At 53.3% G+C, this 16,370-nt stretch overlaps 3 protein-coding genes across 3 annotated transcripts; all 3 read left to right on the forward strand.

Annotated features, from left to right (window-relative positions):
* Positions 1–163: 163 nt before the first annotated feature.
* On the forward strand, positions 164–5,213 carry LOC307066324 (Golgi-associated RAB2 interactor protein 4-like; the record flags this gene model as incomplete). Its single annotated transcript, XM_079723445.1, has 2 exons — positions 164–1,006; positions 5,196–5,213. The coding sequence occupies 2 exons, from the start codon at positions 164–166 to the stop codon at positions 5,211–5,213; spliced, it is 861 nt and encodes a 286-aa protein (XP_079579571.1).
* Positions 5,214–5,734: 521 nt separating this feature from the next.
* Positions 5,735–11,309, forward strand: LOC307066334 (Golgi-associated RAB2 interactor protein 4-like; the record flags this gene model as incomplete). Its single annotated transcript, XM_079723458.1, has 2 exons — positions 5,735–6,552; positions 11,300–11,309. 2 exons carry the CDS (start codon positions 5,735–5,737, stop codon positions 11,307–11,309), a joined length of 828 nt encoding a protein of 275 aa, XP_079579584.1.
* LOC307066343 (Golgi-associated RAB2 interactor protein 4-like) lies at positions 11,306–16,355 on the forward strand (the record flags this gene model as incomplete). The annotated part of the gene is made up of 2 exons (XM_079723470.1): positions 11,306–12,079; positions 16,338–16,355. The coding sequence occupies 2 exons, from the start codon at positions 11,306–11,308 to the stop codon at positions 16,353–16,355; spliced, it is 792 nt and encodes a 263-aa protein (XP_079579596.1).
* Between the last annotated feature and the right edge of the window lie 15 nt (positions 16,356–16,370).

The following is a 16,370-nucleotide window of genomic DNA, read 5'->3' on the forward strand; positions in this document are numbered from 1 at the left end:
TGAGGCAAACGTGGGGGCCTGTGGGGCGGGCTTGGAAGACCTGCCGTACGGCCGCCTGTGTGACGCAGGAGCATCGCAGCTCGCTCTTCTGCCAGTGAGGCCGAGGGAGGGAAGAGCCAGGGACCCGCCTTAACCGCGCTGCCTGTCGTGATCAAAGACAGCCATGAGTGGGGACTCTCTGCTCCCGTATCACACGGCCCGGAGCAGCACCTGGGTGGACCTGTTCAACACCACCACGGGGAAGCTGCAGCAGCAACTGCACAAGGGCGAATACCACATATTCAAGTACGCAGCAATATTCGAGAGCGACTTCATCCAGGTCACGAAGAGGGGAGAAGCGATTGACGTGCACAACTGGGGCGGCATGGTGACCATGGGCATCACATCCACCAGCCCCGTCCTCCCGCTCCCAGACATCATGCTGCTGGCCCGACGGGCCACCGGCTGTGAAAAGCACGCCGAGCGCAGCCCGGCCACCAAGGGCAAGAGCCACAAGGCTGCAAAGACCTTAGAGCTCACCAGGCTCCTTCCCTTGGAGTTCGTGAGGATCTCCACTCACAATCGTGAGAAACAACAGCTGCGCGTGAAGCTTGCCACTGGCCGCTGCTTCTACCTGCAGCTGTGTCCCCCTCTGGACGCGCGGGAAGACCTCTTCGCCGAGTGGGAACAGCTGATTGACCTCCTGCGACCACCAGTGGACAGTGAAAGCAACACCTATGCCGTTCCCGTCTGGGACCTGACCTGCATGCCTGTGTTCGAGGAGGAGGAGGACGGGAGGAGCCCGGCCGTGGAGGATTTCCAAGGAAAGGGGCGTCAGGACCAGGTGAGCGTCAGCAGCCTCCACACGTGCCCTGAGGTGGCCGGGGCCACGTCTGCAGCTTTTGCGGGGGGCGAAGGGATCCAACTGGACTCCCACAAGCCCGATACCACGCCCGATGTGGCCACTGCGAAAGCAAAACCTACTACAGGGCTTGACAAAGCGTCCGCATCGCGGGCAACGACAAAGGTGGAGACAGCAGTGGTGGCAGGAGGCACCGCAGCGGGTGCTTTGAGCTCGGCAGTGATCAAGTCTCCTGCCGCTGAAGAGCAGAGCACGGCCATAGCAGCCACAGCCAGCGACGGGCCTGGAGGAAGCAAAACCAACATAGCCACTGGGGACACCGCCAGAACATCCCGGAGGAGCGGGAAAACGGCCTTGGCAGGTGCTGAGAACAATCCACAGTATGCTTCCAGCACGTCCACCAGCCTCTCCCCAGGGGCCGGCATGACTCTGGTCGGAGCAGAACCTACCAGCAAGACTGTCAAAGGAAGAGCCGACAAGGACGATGACGGGACCCTCGTCTCAAGCTTGCCACAGGAAGGCAAAGTGAGCGAACAGGATGGCAGCTCACAGAGAGTGTCCCAGGCCCACAAGGGAAGAAGAGAGAGGAGGGAGCACTGGGGAGAGGACAGAGCTCTTACGAGCCCCTCGCTCTGCAGTTCCGTGGAAAGCCACCACAAGGCAGCAGGGAGCAAGACAATCCCCAAAGCAGCTGGCCCGGGCTCAGGCGGCCGCAGAGCCACTAGAGATGACCAAAAGGCCAAAGGCCACGGCAGCCCGGGGGGCAGCGAGCAGGGCACTGCTCCCAAAGGCATCAGCCGTGCTCCCATCACCAGCGAGTCCAAGACCTCGCACAGATCGGGCAGGAGCTTATCTCCAGCGCGTTCGGGTCCCACCACCAACATACTCAGCAGGATCAGCTCTTGCTTCAGGAATATGAGAGCCAGACTTACAAAAAAGACAGTGGCCTCATCACGAAATAAACATGGGAGCATCCTGGCGAAGCCAGTGGAAGGGACCCGAATGGAGGCCATCACAGAGACAGCAGAGAGTGGCCAGGGGCTGGAAATCACTGGTGTCACATCTGAGACCATGGAGCCAGTGACCGTTGAAGCCCATCAATAGGAGCTGGGAGCTGCAAAGGGGACCAGGGCTCTGGGAAATACCCCTGGAGAGCCCATTTCAGCTTCCTTACTGCAATTTAAATAAAAAAACATACAGTCTGAGAATGCACGCAGTGTTTTGTCTGAATTTCTAGGTCCCGAAGCACAGCCGTAGCCTCACAGTGGATTCTGTGATGTCAGCTGTGCCACAGTCTTGAAACTCAGTGTCCAGGCAAGGGCAGCCCCACCTCACACTCATGCTCAGCGCCAACAGCAGTTGGCTTCCATCTGGCTTCCACTCCTTTCTGGCTTTGCCCCTCAGGGCCATGGCTCAAAGTCAGACTATGGTCTGGGAAGCTCTCCCTCACTATCCCCCTATTCTTTCTGTTTTGTTTTTGTTTTGTTTTGTTTTTTGCGGTACGCGGGCCACTCACTGTTGTGGCCTCTCCCGTCGCGGAGCACAGGCTCCGGACGAGCAGGCCCAGCGGCCATGGCTCACGGGCCCAGCTGCTCCGCAGCATGTGGGATCTTCCAGGACCGGGGCACGAACTCATGTTCCCTGCATCCGCAGGTGGACTCTCAACCACTGCGCCACCAGGGAATCCCCCCCTATTCTTTTTATAAACGCTTAATCCCCCTGAAGGTCTGTAAACAGAGCCAGAACAGGACTCATGTCCCCTCGGGCTATTCAGTGGACAGAAATAAGGGCGGCAGTATTAGCTAGCAATCAGAACAGCAAGCACTCTCATCTAGACTTAGCCGTTCCCTGCCCAGGTATATACCCTGGAGAAACACACATGTTCTAAGAAACAACTCTGAGAATGTTTAGAGCAAAAATAACTTAACAGCAAAACACGGGAAACAGCCCAAATTTCCATCCGCAGAATTCATACAGCAGGATAGGATAAGATTGGAATATTCAATAGTGAAAAATAAATGAGCTACACACATTAGCATAGATCAACTTCTCATGATTTTTAAAAACATCAAAAGAATGGGATACAGTTCCACTCATGGAACCATTCTGAAACAAGCTCAAACAACAGATTGCATAGGGTACATGTTTAAAACAACGGTAGCTAAAAATGAGGGAAGAGTAAACACAAAATTGAGGACAGTTTTCTCTAGGGTGGAAAGGCTAGGTCAAGGAGGTGGACACAAGGCTGTTAGTGCTGCTGGGAATTGTTCTGTCTCTTAAGCAAGATGGTAGGTACACAGGTGTTGTATTTTTCACATTTTACTAACTCTGAAATCAGGATGGTCCTACAATCACCATGGCAGTTGTGATGAAGTTATTGCCAATGCCTTTCTCTTTTTTTCACTTTTATTTATGCACAAAAGTGATGTCAGAAAGGCTTGGCATCTTTAAATTACATTTATTTAAGGTAAAGTACAAGAACACTTGTTTGGTTATTAGGAAAAGAAGGAACGATATGCCTATTTTACAGATGAGAACACTGAGGCTCAGAGAAGGTAACCTGCTCCAGTTGCACAATGGGATCTTTGCAGAACGGTGATCCACCAGCCCACTTCTCTATGCAAAGCCCTGTCTGTCTGTAGTTTAAGAAGGAAGCAAGCAAACAAGCCTGAGATAGGACCAGCACAAGAACCCGAGGCACCACCATTCTTACCATCATGTTCCAAAACTACAGAGATGAGCATCAATTTTACTAGATTGAGGGGAGGGAGGGGTGGGGGCTGGGAGCCGGTTTTCGAACTTCAGTGAGCTCACAGCTCTTAGCTGGCCTTATCTCGAGAGCATCCAGTCCACCCTTGAGCTGTGTCTGGCTCCCACGCTTCTACCTCTAGCCTCTGGCATGACCCGGGCTGCGGCCAGAAACAGGCTCCCACCTGGAATTCCAGCGTTCACTCCTGGAACGTCCAGCGTCCAGTCCTCCTCCAGCCACTAATTCAACTTTTGAATGCCCTGCTCAGAAGGGTTTCTCCACACCAAACCTGCAGGCACTTTTTTCTTCTGGGGCTCCAAAACCAAATCCTTAAACCTCACACGAGGGAGAGTATTTGTTAGGTCAGAGCATCCTTGTTGATTGGACCTACAGTTTGTGACTTCCACAGACCTCATCACGGGAGGCTGGGGAGAGGTCTCTTCTGTTGGTGGACGGAATGGTGGGCACTTGGTGGGGAGCACTGATGAGAAAGGGAGCCAGCCCAACACCTACACATGTGCACTGTTTCCCCTGGCCAAACAAGGTTCCTGACCCCAGAATTAACCCAGAGTTTCCAAGAAGACTAGGAGCTGCAGGGAGCCGCAATTAATGCTTTACTCTCCACCAGCTTTTCCTTGGACCCAAGGAGGAGAAGTTACAAAAAGATCACATCACACTCCTTTGATCTTATGACTTCCACACAGGCAAGTGCAGGGAAACACTAGTCTGAAGGAAGAAAATGCATTAAAAACACGTGCATAGGGACTTCGCTGGTGGCGCAGTGGTTAAGAATCCGCCTGCCGACGCGGGGGACCCGGGTTCGAGCCCTGGTCCAGGAAGATCCCACATGCCACGGAGCAACTAAACCCGTGCGCCACAACTACCGAGGCCCGCACGCCTAGAGCCCGTGCTCCCCAACAAGAGAAGCCAAAAATAAATAATAAAATAAATTTACAGAAAAAAAAAAAAACACGTGCACAGCCCTTAGCTGTTTATAAAGTTCTTGAATGTGTGTGCCCCCTTCCGATTCTCACGTCTTTCCATTTTGCAGATAAGCAAACGGAAGTTCAGAGCATTTAAAGGACTTGCTCAAGGTGGCAGGTGATGGTGCAGAGAGGGAGCTACCTCGGTGCAACAACTTTCAGACAGTGTGCCACCCCGGTCCCGCACAGAGGTACACAGATGGTGGAGGAGACAGGACAGCACGAGTAATGATCACAACTCTGAGTGACAAAGACAATGAGAGGCGTGTGTTTGGGGACTGGATCTATTCAGAGGAGGGGGTCTGGGGCATGGGAAGGAGTTCTGGGTTAGGGAAGGCTTCACAGGGGAATTGGCACTCACCATCGTCCACGTTTACTGAGATTTTATGAAAGGACAGACTAAGGACCGCCACTGCCAACTCTGCCTTATTCGATACAATTAAACCATGAGCTTAAATGGTTCAAATTGATCCCATCATCTTACATTCCTATAGATTTCATCCAGTAGCTGAATTTGGGGGAGGAAAAGAAAAAGGACCCACACAAAACTTTCCCACTTGAAGACATTTTTTATTTTGGTAACGCACCTGAGTCCCTGGCAGGATGGGCCTGTCCTCCGCAGGGGCAATGGGGTGTTTGAGAGAGGATGGGGGCCCTGCCCTGAGGGGGCAGCTGGGGGATGAGGCAAAGGGCTTTGTGACAGTGATAAGTCACAAAGGGCTTTGTGACACTGATAGGTCACAAAGGGCATCAGAGGATAAATAGGCTGTGCCAGGGGGTTAGGCTGACAAAGTGGTTACTTCTCTCGCTAGGACGGAAGTTCACCACAGCCTCTTGGGGAGATAAAAACCCAGAAGCAGAAGTGAGGTGAGGCGGAGGGGGAGCCTACCGTACCTCTCGACACACTTGAAGAGAGTCAGCCTGGGCTCCAGGCGCCCTACAGCGTCCCCACTGTGATCATCTGTGCCCCTACCCACACCCCTGCCTCTGGGAGACCCTGAGGCAAACGTGGGGGCCTGTGGGGCGGGCTTGGAAGACCTGCCGTACGGCCGCCTGTGTGACGCAGGAGCATCGCAGCTCGCTCTTCTGCCAGTGAGGCCGAGGGAGGGAAGAGCCAGGGACCCGCCTTAACCACGCTGCCTGTCGTGATCAAAGACAGCCATGAGTGGGGACTCTCTGCTCCCGTATCACACGGCCCGGAGCAGCACCTGGGTGGACCTGTTCAACACCACCACGGGGAAGCTGCAGCAGCAACTGCACAAGGGCGAATACCACATATTCAAGTACGCAGCAATATTCGAGAGCGACTTCATCCAGGTCACGAAGAGGGGAGAAGCGATTGACGTGCACAACTGGGGCGGCATGGTGACCATGGGCATCACATCCACCAGCCCCGTCCTCCCGCTCCCAGACATCATGCTGCTGGCCCGACGGGCCACCGGCTGTGAAAAGCACGCCGAGCGCAGCCCGGCCACCAAGGGCAAGAGCCACAAGGCTGCAAAGACCTTAGAGCTCACCAGGCTCCTTCCCTTGGAGTTCGTGAGGATCTCCACTCACAATCGTGAGAAACAACAGCTGCGCGTGAAGCTTGCCACTGGCCGCTGCTTCTACCTGCAGCTGTGTCCCCCTCTGGACGCGCGGGAAGACCTCTTCGCCGAGTGGGAACAGCTGATTGACCTCCTGCGACCACCAGTGGACAGTGAAAGCAACACCTATGCCGTTCCCGTCTGGGACCTGACCTGCGTGCCTGTGTTCGAGGAGGAGGAGGACGGGAGGAGCCCGGCCGTGGAGGATTTCCAAGGAAAGGGGCGTCAGGACCAGGTGAGCGTCAGCAGCCTCCACACGTGCCCTGAGGTGGCCGGGGCCACGTCTGCAGCTTTTGCGGGGGGCGAAGGGATCCAACTGGACTCCCACAAGCCCGATACCACGCCCGATGTGGCCACTGCGAAAGCAAAACCTACTACAGGGCTTGACAAAGCGTCCGCATCGCGGGCAACGACAAAGGTGGAGACAGCAGTGGTGGCAGGAGGCACCGCAGCGGGTGCTTTGAGCTCGGCAGTGATCAAGTCTCCTGCCGCTGAAGAGCAGAGCACGGCCATAGCAGCCACAGCCAGCGACGGGCCTGGAGGAAGCAAAACCAACATAGCCACTGGGGACACCGCCAGAACATCCCGGAGGAGCGGGAAAACGGCCTTGGCAGGTGCTGAGAACAATCCACAGTATGCTTCCAGCACGTCCACCAGCCTCTCCCCAGGGGCCGGCATGACTCTGGTCGGAGCAGAACCTACCAGCAAGACTGTCAAAGGAAGAGCCGACAAGGACGATGACGGGACCCTCGTCTCAAGCTTGCCACAGGAAGGCAAAGTGAGCGAACAGGATGGCAGCTCACAGAGAGTGTCCCAGGCCCACAAGGGAAGAAGAGAGAGGAGGGAGCACTGGGGAGAGGACAGAGCTCTTACGAGCCCCTCGCTCTGCAGTTCCGTGGAAAGCCACCACAAGGCAGCAGGGAGCAAGACAATCCCCAAAGCAGCTGGCCCGGGCTCAGGCGGCCGCAGAGCCACTAGAGATGACCAAAAGGCCAAAGGCCACGGCAGCCCGGGGGGCAGCGAGCAGGGCACTGCTCCCAAAGGCATCAGCCGTGCTCCCATCACCAGCGAGTCCAAGACCTCGCACAGATCGGGCAGGAGCTTATCTCCAGCGCGTTCGGGTCCCACCACCAACATACTCAGCAGGATCAGCTCTTGCTTCAGGAATATGAGAGCCAGACTTACAAAAAAGACAGTGGCCTCATCACGAAATAAACATGGGAGCATCCTGGCGAAGCCAGTGGAAGGGACCCGAATGGAGGCCATCACAGAGACAGCAGAGAGTGGCCAGGGGCTGGAAATCACTGGTGTCACATCTGAGACCATGGAGCCAGTGACCGTTGAAGCCCATCAATAGGAGCTGGGAGCTGCAAAGGGGACCAGGGCTCTGGGAAATACCCCTGGAGAGCCCATTTCAGCTTCCTTACTGCAATTTAAATAAAAAAACATACAGTCTGAGAATGCACGCAGTGTTTTGTCTGAATTTCTAGGTCCCGAAGCACAGCCGTAGCCTCACAGTGGATTCTGTGATGTCAGCTGTGCCACAGTCTTGAAACTCAGTGTCCAGGCAAGGGCAGCCCCACCTCACACTCATGCTCAGCGCCAACAGCAGTTGGCTTCCATCTGGCTTCCACTCCTTTCTGGCTTTGCCCCTCAGGGCCATGGCTCAAAGTCAGACTATGGTCTGGGAAGCTCTCCCTCACTATCCCCCTATTCTTTCTGTTTTGTTTTTGTTTTGTTTTGTTTTTTGCGGTACGCGGGCCACTCACTGTTGTGGCCTCTCCCGTCGCGGAGCACAGGCTCCGGACGAGCAGGCCCAGCGGCCATGGCTCACGGGCCCAGCTGCTCCGCAGCATGTGGGATCTTCCAGGACCGGGGCACGAACTCATGTTCCCTGCATCCGCAGGTGGACTCTCAACCACTGCGCCACCAGGGAATCCCCCCCTATTCTTTTTATAAACGCTTAATCCCCCTGAAGGTCTGTAAACAGAGCCAGAACAGGACTCATGTCCCCTCGGGCTATTCAGTGGACAGAAATAAGGGCGGCAGTATTAGCTAGCAATCAGAACAGCAAGCACTCTCATCTAGACTTAGCCGTTCCCTGCCCAGGTATATACCCTGGAGAAACACACATGTTCTAAGAAACAACTCTGAGAATGTTTAGAGCAAAAATAACTTAACAGCAAAACACGGGAAACAGCCCAAATTTCCATCCGCAGAATTCATACAGCAGGATAGGATAAGATTGGAATATTCAATAGTGAAAAATAAATGAGCTACACACATTAGCATAGATCAACTTCTCATGATTTTTAAAAACATCAAAAGAATGGATACAGTTCCACTCATGGAACCATTCTGAAACAAGCTCAAACAACAGATTGCATAGGGTACATGTTTAAAACAACGGTAGCTAAAAATGAGGGAAGAGTAAACACAAAATTGAGGACAGTTTTCTCTAGGGTGGAAAGGCTAGGTCAAGGAGGTGGACACAAGGCTGTTAGTGCTGCTGGGAATTGTTCTGTCTCTTAAGCAAGATGGTAGGTACACAGGTGTTGTATTTTTCACATTTTACTAACTCTGAAATCAGGATGGTCCTACAATCACCATGGCAGTTGTGATGAAGTTATTGCCAATGCCTTTCTCTTTTTTTCACTTTTATTTATGCACAAAAGTGATGTCAGAAAGGCTTGGCATCTTTAAATTACATTTATTTAAGGTAAAGTACAAGAACACTTGTTTGGTTATTAGGAAAAGAAGGAACGATATGCCTATTTTACAGATGAGAACACTGAGGCTCAGAGAAGGTAACCTGCTCCAGTTGCACAATGGGATCTTTGCAGAACGGTGATCCACCAGCCCACTTCTCTATGCAAAGCCCTGTCTGTCTGTAGTTTAAGAAGGAAGCAAGCAAACAAGCCTGAGATAGGACCAGCACAAGAACCCGAGGCACCACCATTCTTACCATCATGTTCCAAAACTACAGAGATGAGCATCAATTTTACTAGATTGAGGGGAGGGAGGGGTGGGGGCTGGGAGCCGGTTTTCGAACTTCAGTGAGCTCACAGCTCTTAGCTGGCCTTATCTCGAGAGCATCCAGTCCACCCTTGAGCTGTGTCTGGCTCCCACGCTTCTACCTCTAGCCTCTGGCATGACCCGGGCTGCGGCCAGAAACAGGCTCCCACCTGGAATTCCAGCGTTCACTCCTGGAACGTCCAGCGTCCAGTCCTCCTCCAGCCACTAATTCAACTTTTGAATGCCCTGCTCAGAAGGGTTTCTCCACACCAAACCTGCAGGCACTTTTTTCTTCTGGGGCTCCAAAACCAAATCCTTAAACCTCACACGAGGGAGAGTATTTGTTAGGTCAGAGCATCCTTGTTGATTGGACCTACAGTTTGTGACTTCCACAGACCTCATCACGGGAGGCTGGGGAGAGGTCTCTTCTGTTGGTGGACGGAATGGTGGGCACTTGGTGGGGAGCACTGATGAGAAAGGGAGCCAGCCCAAAACCTACACATGTGCACTGTTTCCCCTGGCCAAACAAGGTTCCTGACCCCAGAATTAACCCAGAGTTTCCAAGAAGACTAGGAGCTGCAGGGAGCCGCAATTAATGCTTTACTCTCCACCAGCTTTTCCTTGGACCCAAGGAGGAGAAGTTACAAAAAGATCACATCACACTCCTTTGATCTTATGACTTCCACACAGGCAAGTGCAGGGAAACACTAGTCTGAAGGAAGAAAATGCATTAAAAACACGTGCATAGGGACTTCGCTGGTGGCGCAGTGGTTAAGAATCCGCCTGCCGACGCGGGGGACCCGGGTTCGAGCCCTGGTCCAGGAAGATCCCACATGCCACGGAGCAACTAAACCCGTGCGCCACAACTACCGAGGCCCGCACGCCTAGAGCCCGTGCTCCCCAACAAGAGAAGCCAAAAATAAATAATAAAATAAATTTACAGAAAAAAAAAAAAAACACGTGCACAGCCCTTAGCTGTTTATAAAGTTCTTGAATGTGTGTGCCCCCTTCCGATTCTCACGTCTTTCCATTTTGCAGATAAGCAAACGGAAGTTCAGAGCATTTAAAGGACTTGCTCAAGGTGGCAGGTGATGGTGCAGAGAGGGAGCTACCTCGGTGCAACAACTTTCAGACAGTGTGCCACCCCGGTCCCGCACAGAGGTACACAGATGGTGGAGGAGACAGGACAGCACGAGTAATGATCACAACTCTGAGTGACAAAGACAATGAGAGGCGTGTGTTTGGGGACTGGATCTATTCAGAGGAGGGGGTCTGGGGCATGGGAAGGAGTTCTGGGTTAGGGAAGGCTTCACAGGGGAATTGGCACTCACCATCGTCCACGTTTACTGAGATTTTATGAAAGGACAGACTAAGGACCGCCACTGCCAACTCTGCCTTATTCGATACAATTAAACCATGAGCTTAAATGGTTCAAATTGATCCCATCATCTTACATTCCTATAGATTTCATCCAGTAGCTGAATTTGGGGGAGGAAAAGAAAAAGGACCCACACAAAACTTTCCCACTTGAAGACATTTTTTATTTTGGTAACGCACCTGAGTCCCTGGCAGGATGGGCCTGTCCTCCGCAGGGGCAATGGGGTGTTTGAGAGAGGATGGGGGCCCTGCCCTGAGGGGGCAGCTGGGGGATGAGGCAAAGGGCTTTGTGACAGTGATAAGTCACAAAGGGCTTTGTGACACTGATAGGTCACAAAGGGCATCAGAGGATAAATAGGCTGTGCCAGGGGGTTAGGCTGACAAAGTGGTTACTTCTCTCGCTAGGACGGAAGTTCACCACAGCCTCTTGGGGAGATAAAAACCCAGAAGCAGAAGTGAGGTGAGGCGGAGGGGGAGCCTACCGTACCTCTCGACACACTTGAAGAGAGTCAGCCTGGGCTCCAGGCGCCCTACAGCGTCCCCACTGTGATCATCTGTGCCCCTACCCACACCCCTGCCTCTGGGAGACCCTGAGGCAAACGTGGGGGCCTGTGGGGCGGGCTTGGAAGACCTGCCGTACGGCCGCCTGTGTGACGCAGGAGCATCGCAGCTCGCTCTTCTGCCAGTGAGGCCGAGGGAGGGAAGAGCCAGGGACCCGCCTTAACCGCGCTGCCTGTCGTGATCAAAGACAGCCATGAGTGGGGACTCTCTGCTCCCGTATCACACGGCCCGGAGCAGCACCTGGGTGGACCTGTTCAACACCACCACGGGGAAGCTGCAGCAGCAACTGCACAAGGGCGAATACCACATATTCAAGTACGCAGCAATATTCGAGAGCGACTTCATCCAGGTCACGAAGAGGGGAGAAGCGATTGACGTGCACAACTGGGGCGGCATGGTGACCATGGGCATCACATCCACCAGCCCCGTCCTCCCGCTCCCAGACATCATGCTGCTGGCCCGACGGGCCACCGGCTGTGAAAAGCACGCCGAGCGCAGCCCGGCCACCAAGGGCAAGAGCCACAAGGCTGCAAAGACCTTAGAGCTCACCAGGCTCCTTCCCTTGGAGTTCGTGAGGATCTCCACTCACAATCGTGAGAAACAACAGCTGCGCGTGAAGCTTGCCACTGGCCGCTGCTTCTACCTGCAGCTGTGTCCCCCTCTGGACGCGCGGGAAGACCTCTTCGCCGAGTGGGAACAGCTGATTGACCTCCTGCGACCACCAGTGGACAGTGAAAGCAACACCTATGCCGTTCCCGTCTGGGACCTGACCTGCGTGCCTGTGTTCGAGGAGGAGGAGGACGGGAGGAGCCCGGCCGTGGAGGATTTCCAAGGAAAGGGGCGTCAGGACCAGGTGAGCGTCAGCAGCCTCCACACGTGCCCTGAGGTGGCCGGGGCCACGTCTGCAGCTTTTGCGGGGGGCGAAGGGATCCAACTGGACTCCCACAAGCCCGATACCACGCCCGATGTGGCCACTGCGAAAGCAAAACCTACTACAGGGCTTGACAAAGCGTCCGCATCGCGGGCAACGACAAAGGTGGAGACAGCAGTGGTGGCAGGAGGCACCGCAGCGGGTGCTTTGAGCTCGGCAGTGATCAAGTCTCCTGCCGCTGAAGAGCAGAGCACGGCCATAGCAGCCACAGCCAGCGACGGGCCTGGAGGAAGCAAAACCAACATAGCCACTGGGGACACCGCCAGAACATCCCGGAGGAGCGGGAAAACGGCCTTGGCAGGTGCTGAGAACAATCCACAGTATGCTTCCAGCACGTCCACCAGCCTCTCCCCAGGGGCCGGCATGACTCTGGTCGGAGCAGAACCTACCAGCAAGACTGTCAAAGGAAGAGCCGACAAGGACGATGACGGGACCCTCGTCTCAAGCTTGCCACAGGAAGGCAAAGTGAGCGAACAGGATGGCAGCTCACAGAGAGTGTCCCAGGCCCACAAGGGAAGAAGAGAGAGGAGGGAGCACTGGGGAGAGGACAGAGCTCTTACGAGCCCCTCGCTCTGCAGTTCCGTGGAAAGCCACCACAAGGCAGCAGGGAGCAAGACAATCCCCAAAGCAGCTGGCCCGGGCTCAGGCGGCCGCAGAGCCACTAGAGATGACCAAAAGGCCAAAGGCCACGGCAGCCCGGGGGGCAGCGAGCAGGGCACTGCTCCCAAAGGCATCAGCCGTGCTCCCATCACCAGCGAGTCCAAGACCTCGCACAGATCGGGCAGGAGCTTATCTCCAGCGCGTTCGGGTCCCACCACCAACATACTCAGCAGGATCAGCTCTTGCTTCAGGAATATGAGAGCCAGACTTACAAAAAAGACAGTGGCCTCATCACGAAATAAACATGGGAGCATCCTGGCGAAGCCAGTGGAAGGGACCCGAATGGAGGCCATCACAGAGACAGCAGAGAGTGGCCAGGGGCTGGAAATCACTGGTGTCACATCTGAGACCATGGAGCCAGTGACCGTTGAAGCCCATCAATAGGAGCTGGGAGCTGCAAAGGGGACCAGGGCTCTGGGAAATACCCCTGGAGAGCCCATTTCAGCTTCCTTACTGCAATTTAAATAAAAAAACATACAGTCTGAGAATGCACGCAGTGTTTTGTCTGAATTTCTAGGTCCCGAAGCACAGCCGTAGCCTCACAGTGGATTCTGTGATGTCAGCTGTGCCACAGTCTTGAAACTCAGTGTCCAGGCAAGGGCAGCCCCACCTCACACTCATGCTCAGCGCCAACAGCAGTTGGCTTCCATCTGGCTTCCACTCCTTTCTGGCTTTGCCCCTCAGGGCCATGGCTCAAAGTCAGACTATGGTCTGGGAAGCTCTCCCTCACTATCCCCCTATTCTTTCTGTTTTGTTTTTGTTTTGTTTTGTTTTTTGCGGTACGCGGGCCACTCACTGTTGTGGCCTCTCCCGTCGCGGAGCACAGGCTCCGGACGAGCAGGCCCAGCGGCCATGGCTCACGGGCCCAGCTGCTCCGCAGCATGTGGGATCTTCCAGGACCGGGGCACGAACTCATGTTCCCTGCATCCGCAGGTGGACTCTCAACCACTGCGCCACCAGGGAATCCCCCCCTATTCTTTTTATAAACGCTTAATCCCCCTGAAGGTCTGTAAACAGAGCCAGAACAGGACTCATGTCCCCTCGGGCTATTCAGTGGACAGAAATAAGGGCGGCAGTATTAGCTAGCAATCAGAACAGCAAGCACTCTCATCTAGACTTAGCCGTTCCCTGCCCAGGTATATACCCTGGAGAAACACACATGTTCTAAGAAACAACTCTGAGAATGTTTAGAGCAAAAATAACTTAACAGCAAAACACGGGAAACAGCCCAAATTTCCATCCGCAGAATTCATACAGCAGGATAGGATAAGATTGGAATATTCAATAGTGAAAAATAAATGAGCTACACACATTAGCATAGATCAACTTCTCATGATTTTTAAAAACATCAAAAGAATGGGATACAGTTCCACTCATGGAACCATTCTGAAACAAGCTCAAACAACAGATTGCATAGGGTACATGTTTAAAACAACGGTAGCTAAAAATGAGGGAAGAGTAAACACAAAATTGAGGACAGTTTTCTCTAGGGTGGAAAGGCTAGGTCAAGGAGGTGGACACAAGGCTGTTAGTGCTGCTGGGAATTGTTCTGTCTCTTAAGCAAGATGGTAGGTACACAGGTGTTGTATTTTTCACATTTTACTAACTCTGAAATCAGGATGGTCCTACAATCACCATGGCAGTTGTGATGAAGTTATTGCCAATGCCTTTCTCTTTTTTTCACTTTTATTTATGCACAAAAGTGATGTCAGAAAGGCTTGGCATCTTTAAATTACATTTATTTAAGGTAAAGTACAAGAACACTTGTTTGGTTATTAGGAAAAGAAGGAACGATATGCCTATTTTACAGATGAGAACACTGAGGCTCAGAGAAGGTAACCTGCTCCAGTTGCACAATGGGATCTTTGCAGAACGGTGATCCACCAGCCCACTTCTCTATGCAAAGCCCTGTCTGTCTGTAGTTTAAGAAGGAAGCAAGCAAACAAGCCTGAGATAGGACCAGCACAAGAACCCGAGGCACCACCATTCTTACCATCATGTTCCAAAACTACAGAGATGAGCATCAATTTTACTAGATTGAGGGGAGGGAGGGGTGGGGGCTGGGAGCCGGTTTTCGAACTTCAGTGAGCTCACAGCTCTTAGCTGGCCTTATCTCGAGAGCATCCAGTCCACCCTTGAGCTGTGTCTGGCTCCCACGCTTCTACCTCTAGCCTCTGGCATGACCCGGGCTGCGGCCAGAAACAGGCTCCCACCTGGAATTCCAGCGTTCACTCCTGGAACGTCCAGCGTCCAGTCCTCCTCCAGCCACTAATTCAACTTTTGAATGCCCTGCTCAGAAGGGTTTCTCCACACCAAACCTGCAGGCACTTTTTTCTTCTGGGGCTCCAAAACCAAATCCTTAAACCTCACACGAGGGAGAGTATTTGTTAGGTCAGAGCATCCTTGTTGATTGGACCTACAGTTTGTGACTTCCACAGACCTCATCACGGGAGGCTGGGGAGAGGTCTCTTCTGTTGGTGGACGGAATGGTGGGCACTTGGTGGGGAGCACTGATGAGAAAGGGAGCCAGCCCAACACCTACACATGTGCACTGTTTCCCCTGGCCAAACAAGGTTCCTGACCCCAGAATTAACCCAGAGTTTCCAAGAAGACTAGGAGCTGCAGGGAGCCGCAATTAATGCTTTACTCTCCACCAGCTTTTCCTTGGACCCAAGGAGGAGAAGTTACAAAAAGATCACATCACACTCCTTTGATCTTATGACTTCCACACAGGCAAGTGCAGGGAAACACTAGTCTGAAGGAAGAAAATGCATTAAAAACACGTGCATAGGGACTTCGCTGGTGGCGCAGTGGTTAAGAATCCGCCTGCCGACGCGGGGGACCCGGGTTCGAGCCCTGGTCCAGGAAGATCCCACATGCCACGGAGCAACTAAACCCGTGCGCCACAACTACCGAGGCCCGCACGCCTAGAGCCCGTGCTCCCCAACAAGAGAAGCCAAAAATAAATAATAAAATAAATTTACAGAAAAAAAAAAAAACACGTGCACAGCCCTTAGCTGTTTATAAAGTTCTTGAATGTGTGTGCCCCCTTCCGATTCTCACGTCTTTCCATTTTGCAGATAAGCAAACGGAAGTTCAGAGCATTTAAAGGACTTGCTCAAGGTGGCAGGTGATGGTGCAGAGAGGGAGCTACCTCGGTGCAACAACTTTCAGACAGTGTGCCACCCCGGTCCCGCACAGAGGTACACAGATGGTGGAGGAGACAGGACAGCACGAGTAATGATCACAACTCTGAGTGACAAAGACAATGAGAGGCGTGTGTTTGGGGACTGGATCTATTCAGAGGAGGGGGTCTGGGGCATGGGAAGGAGTTCTGGGTTAGGGAAGGCTTCACAGGGGAATTGGCACTCACCATCGTCCACGTTTACTGAGATTTTATGAAAGGACAGACTAAGGACCGCCACTGCCAACTCTGCCTTATTCGATACAATTAAACCATGAGCTTAAATGGTTCAAATTGATCCCATCATCTTACATTCCTATAGATTTCATCCAGTAGCTGAATTTGGGGGAGGAAAAGAAAAAGGACCCACACAAAACTTTCCCACTTGAAGACATTTTTTATTTTGGTAACGCACCTGAGTCCCTGGCAGGATGGGCCTGTCCTCCGCAGGGGCAATGGGGTGTTTGAGAGAGGATGGGGGCC

The sequence above is a fragment of the Hyperoodon ampullatus genome (genome assembly GCF_949752795.1).
Source record: "Hyperoodon ampullatus genome assembly, chromosome: 2".
NCBI classification, from domain to species: domain Eukaryota; kingdom Metazoa; phylum Chordata; class Mammalia; order Artiodactyla; family Ziphiidae; genus Hyperoodon; species Hyperoodon ampullatus.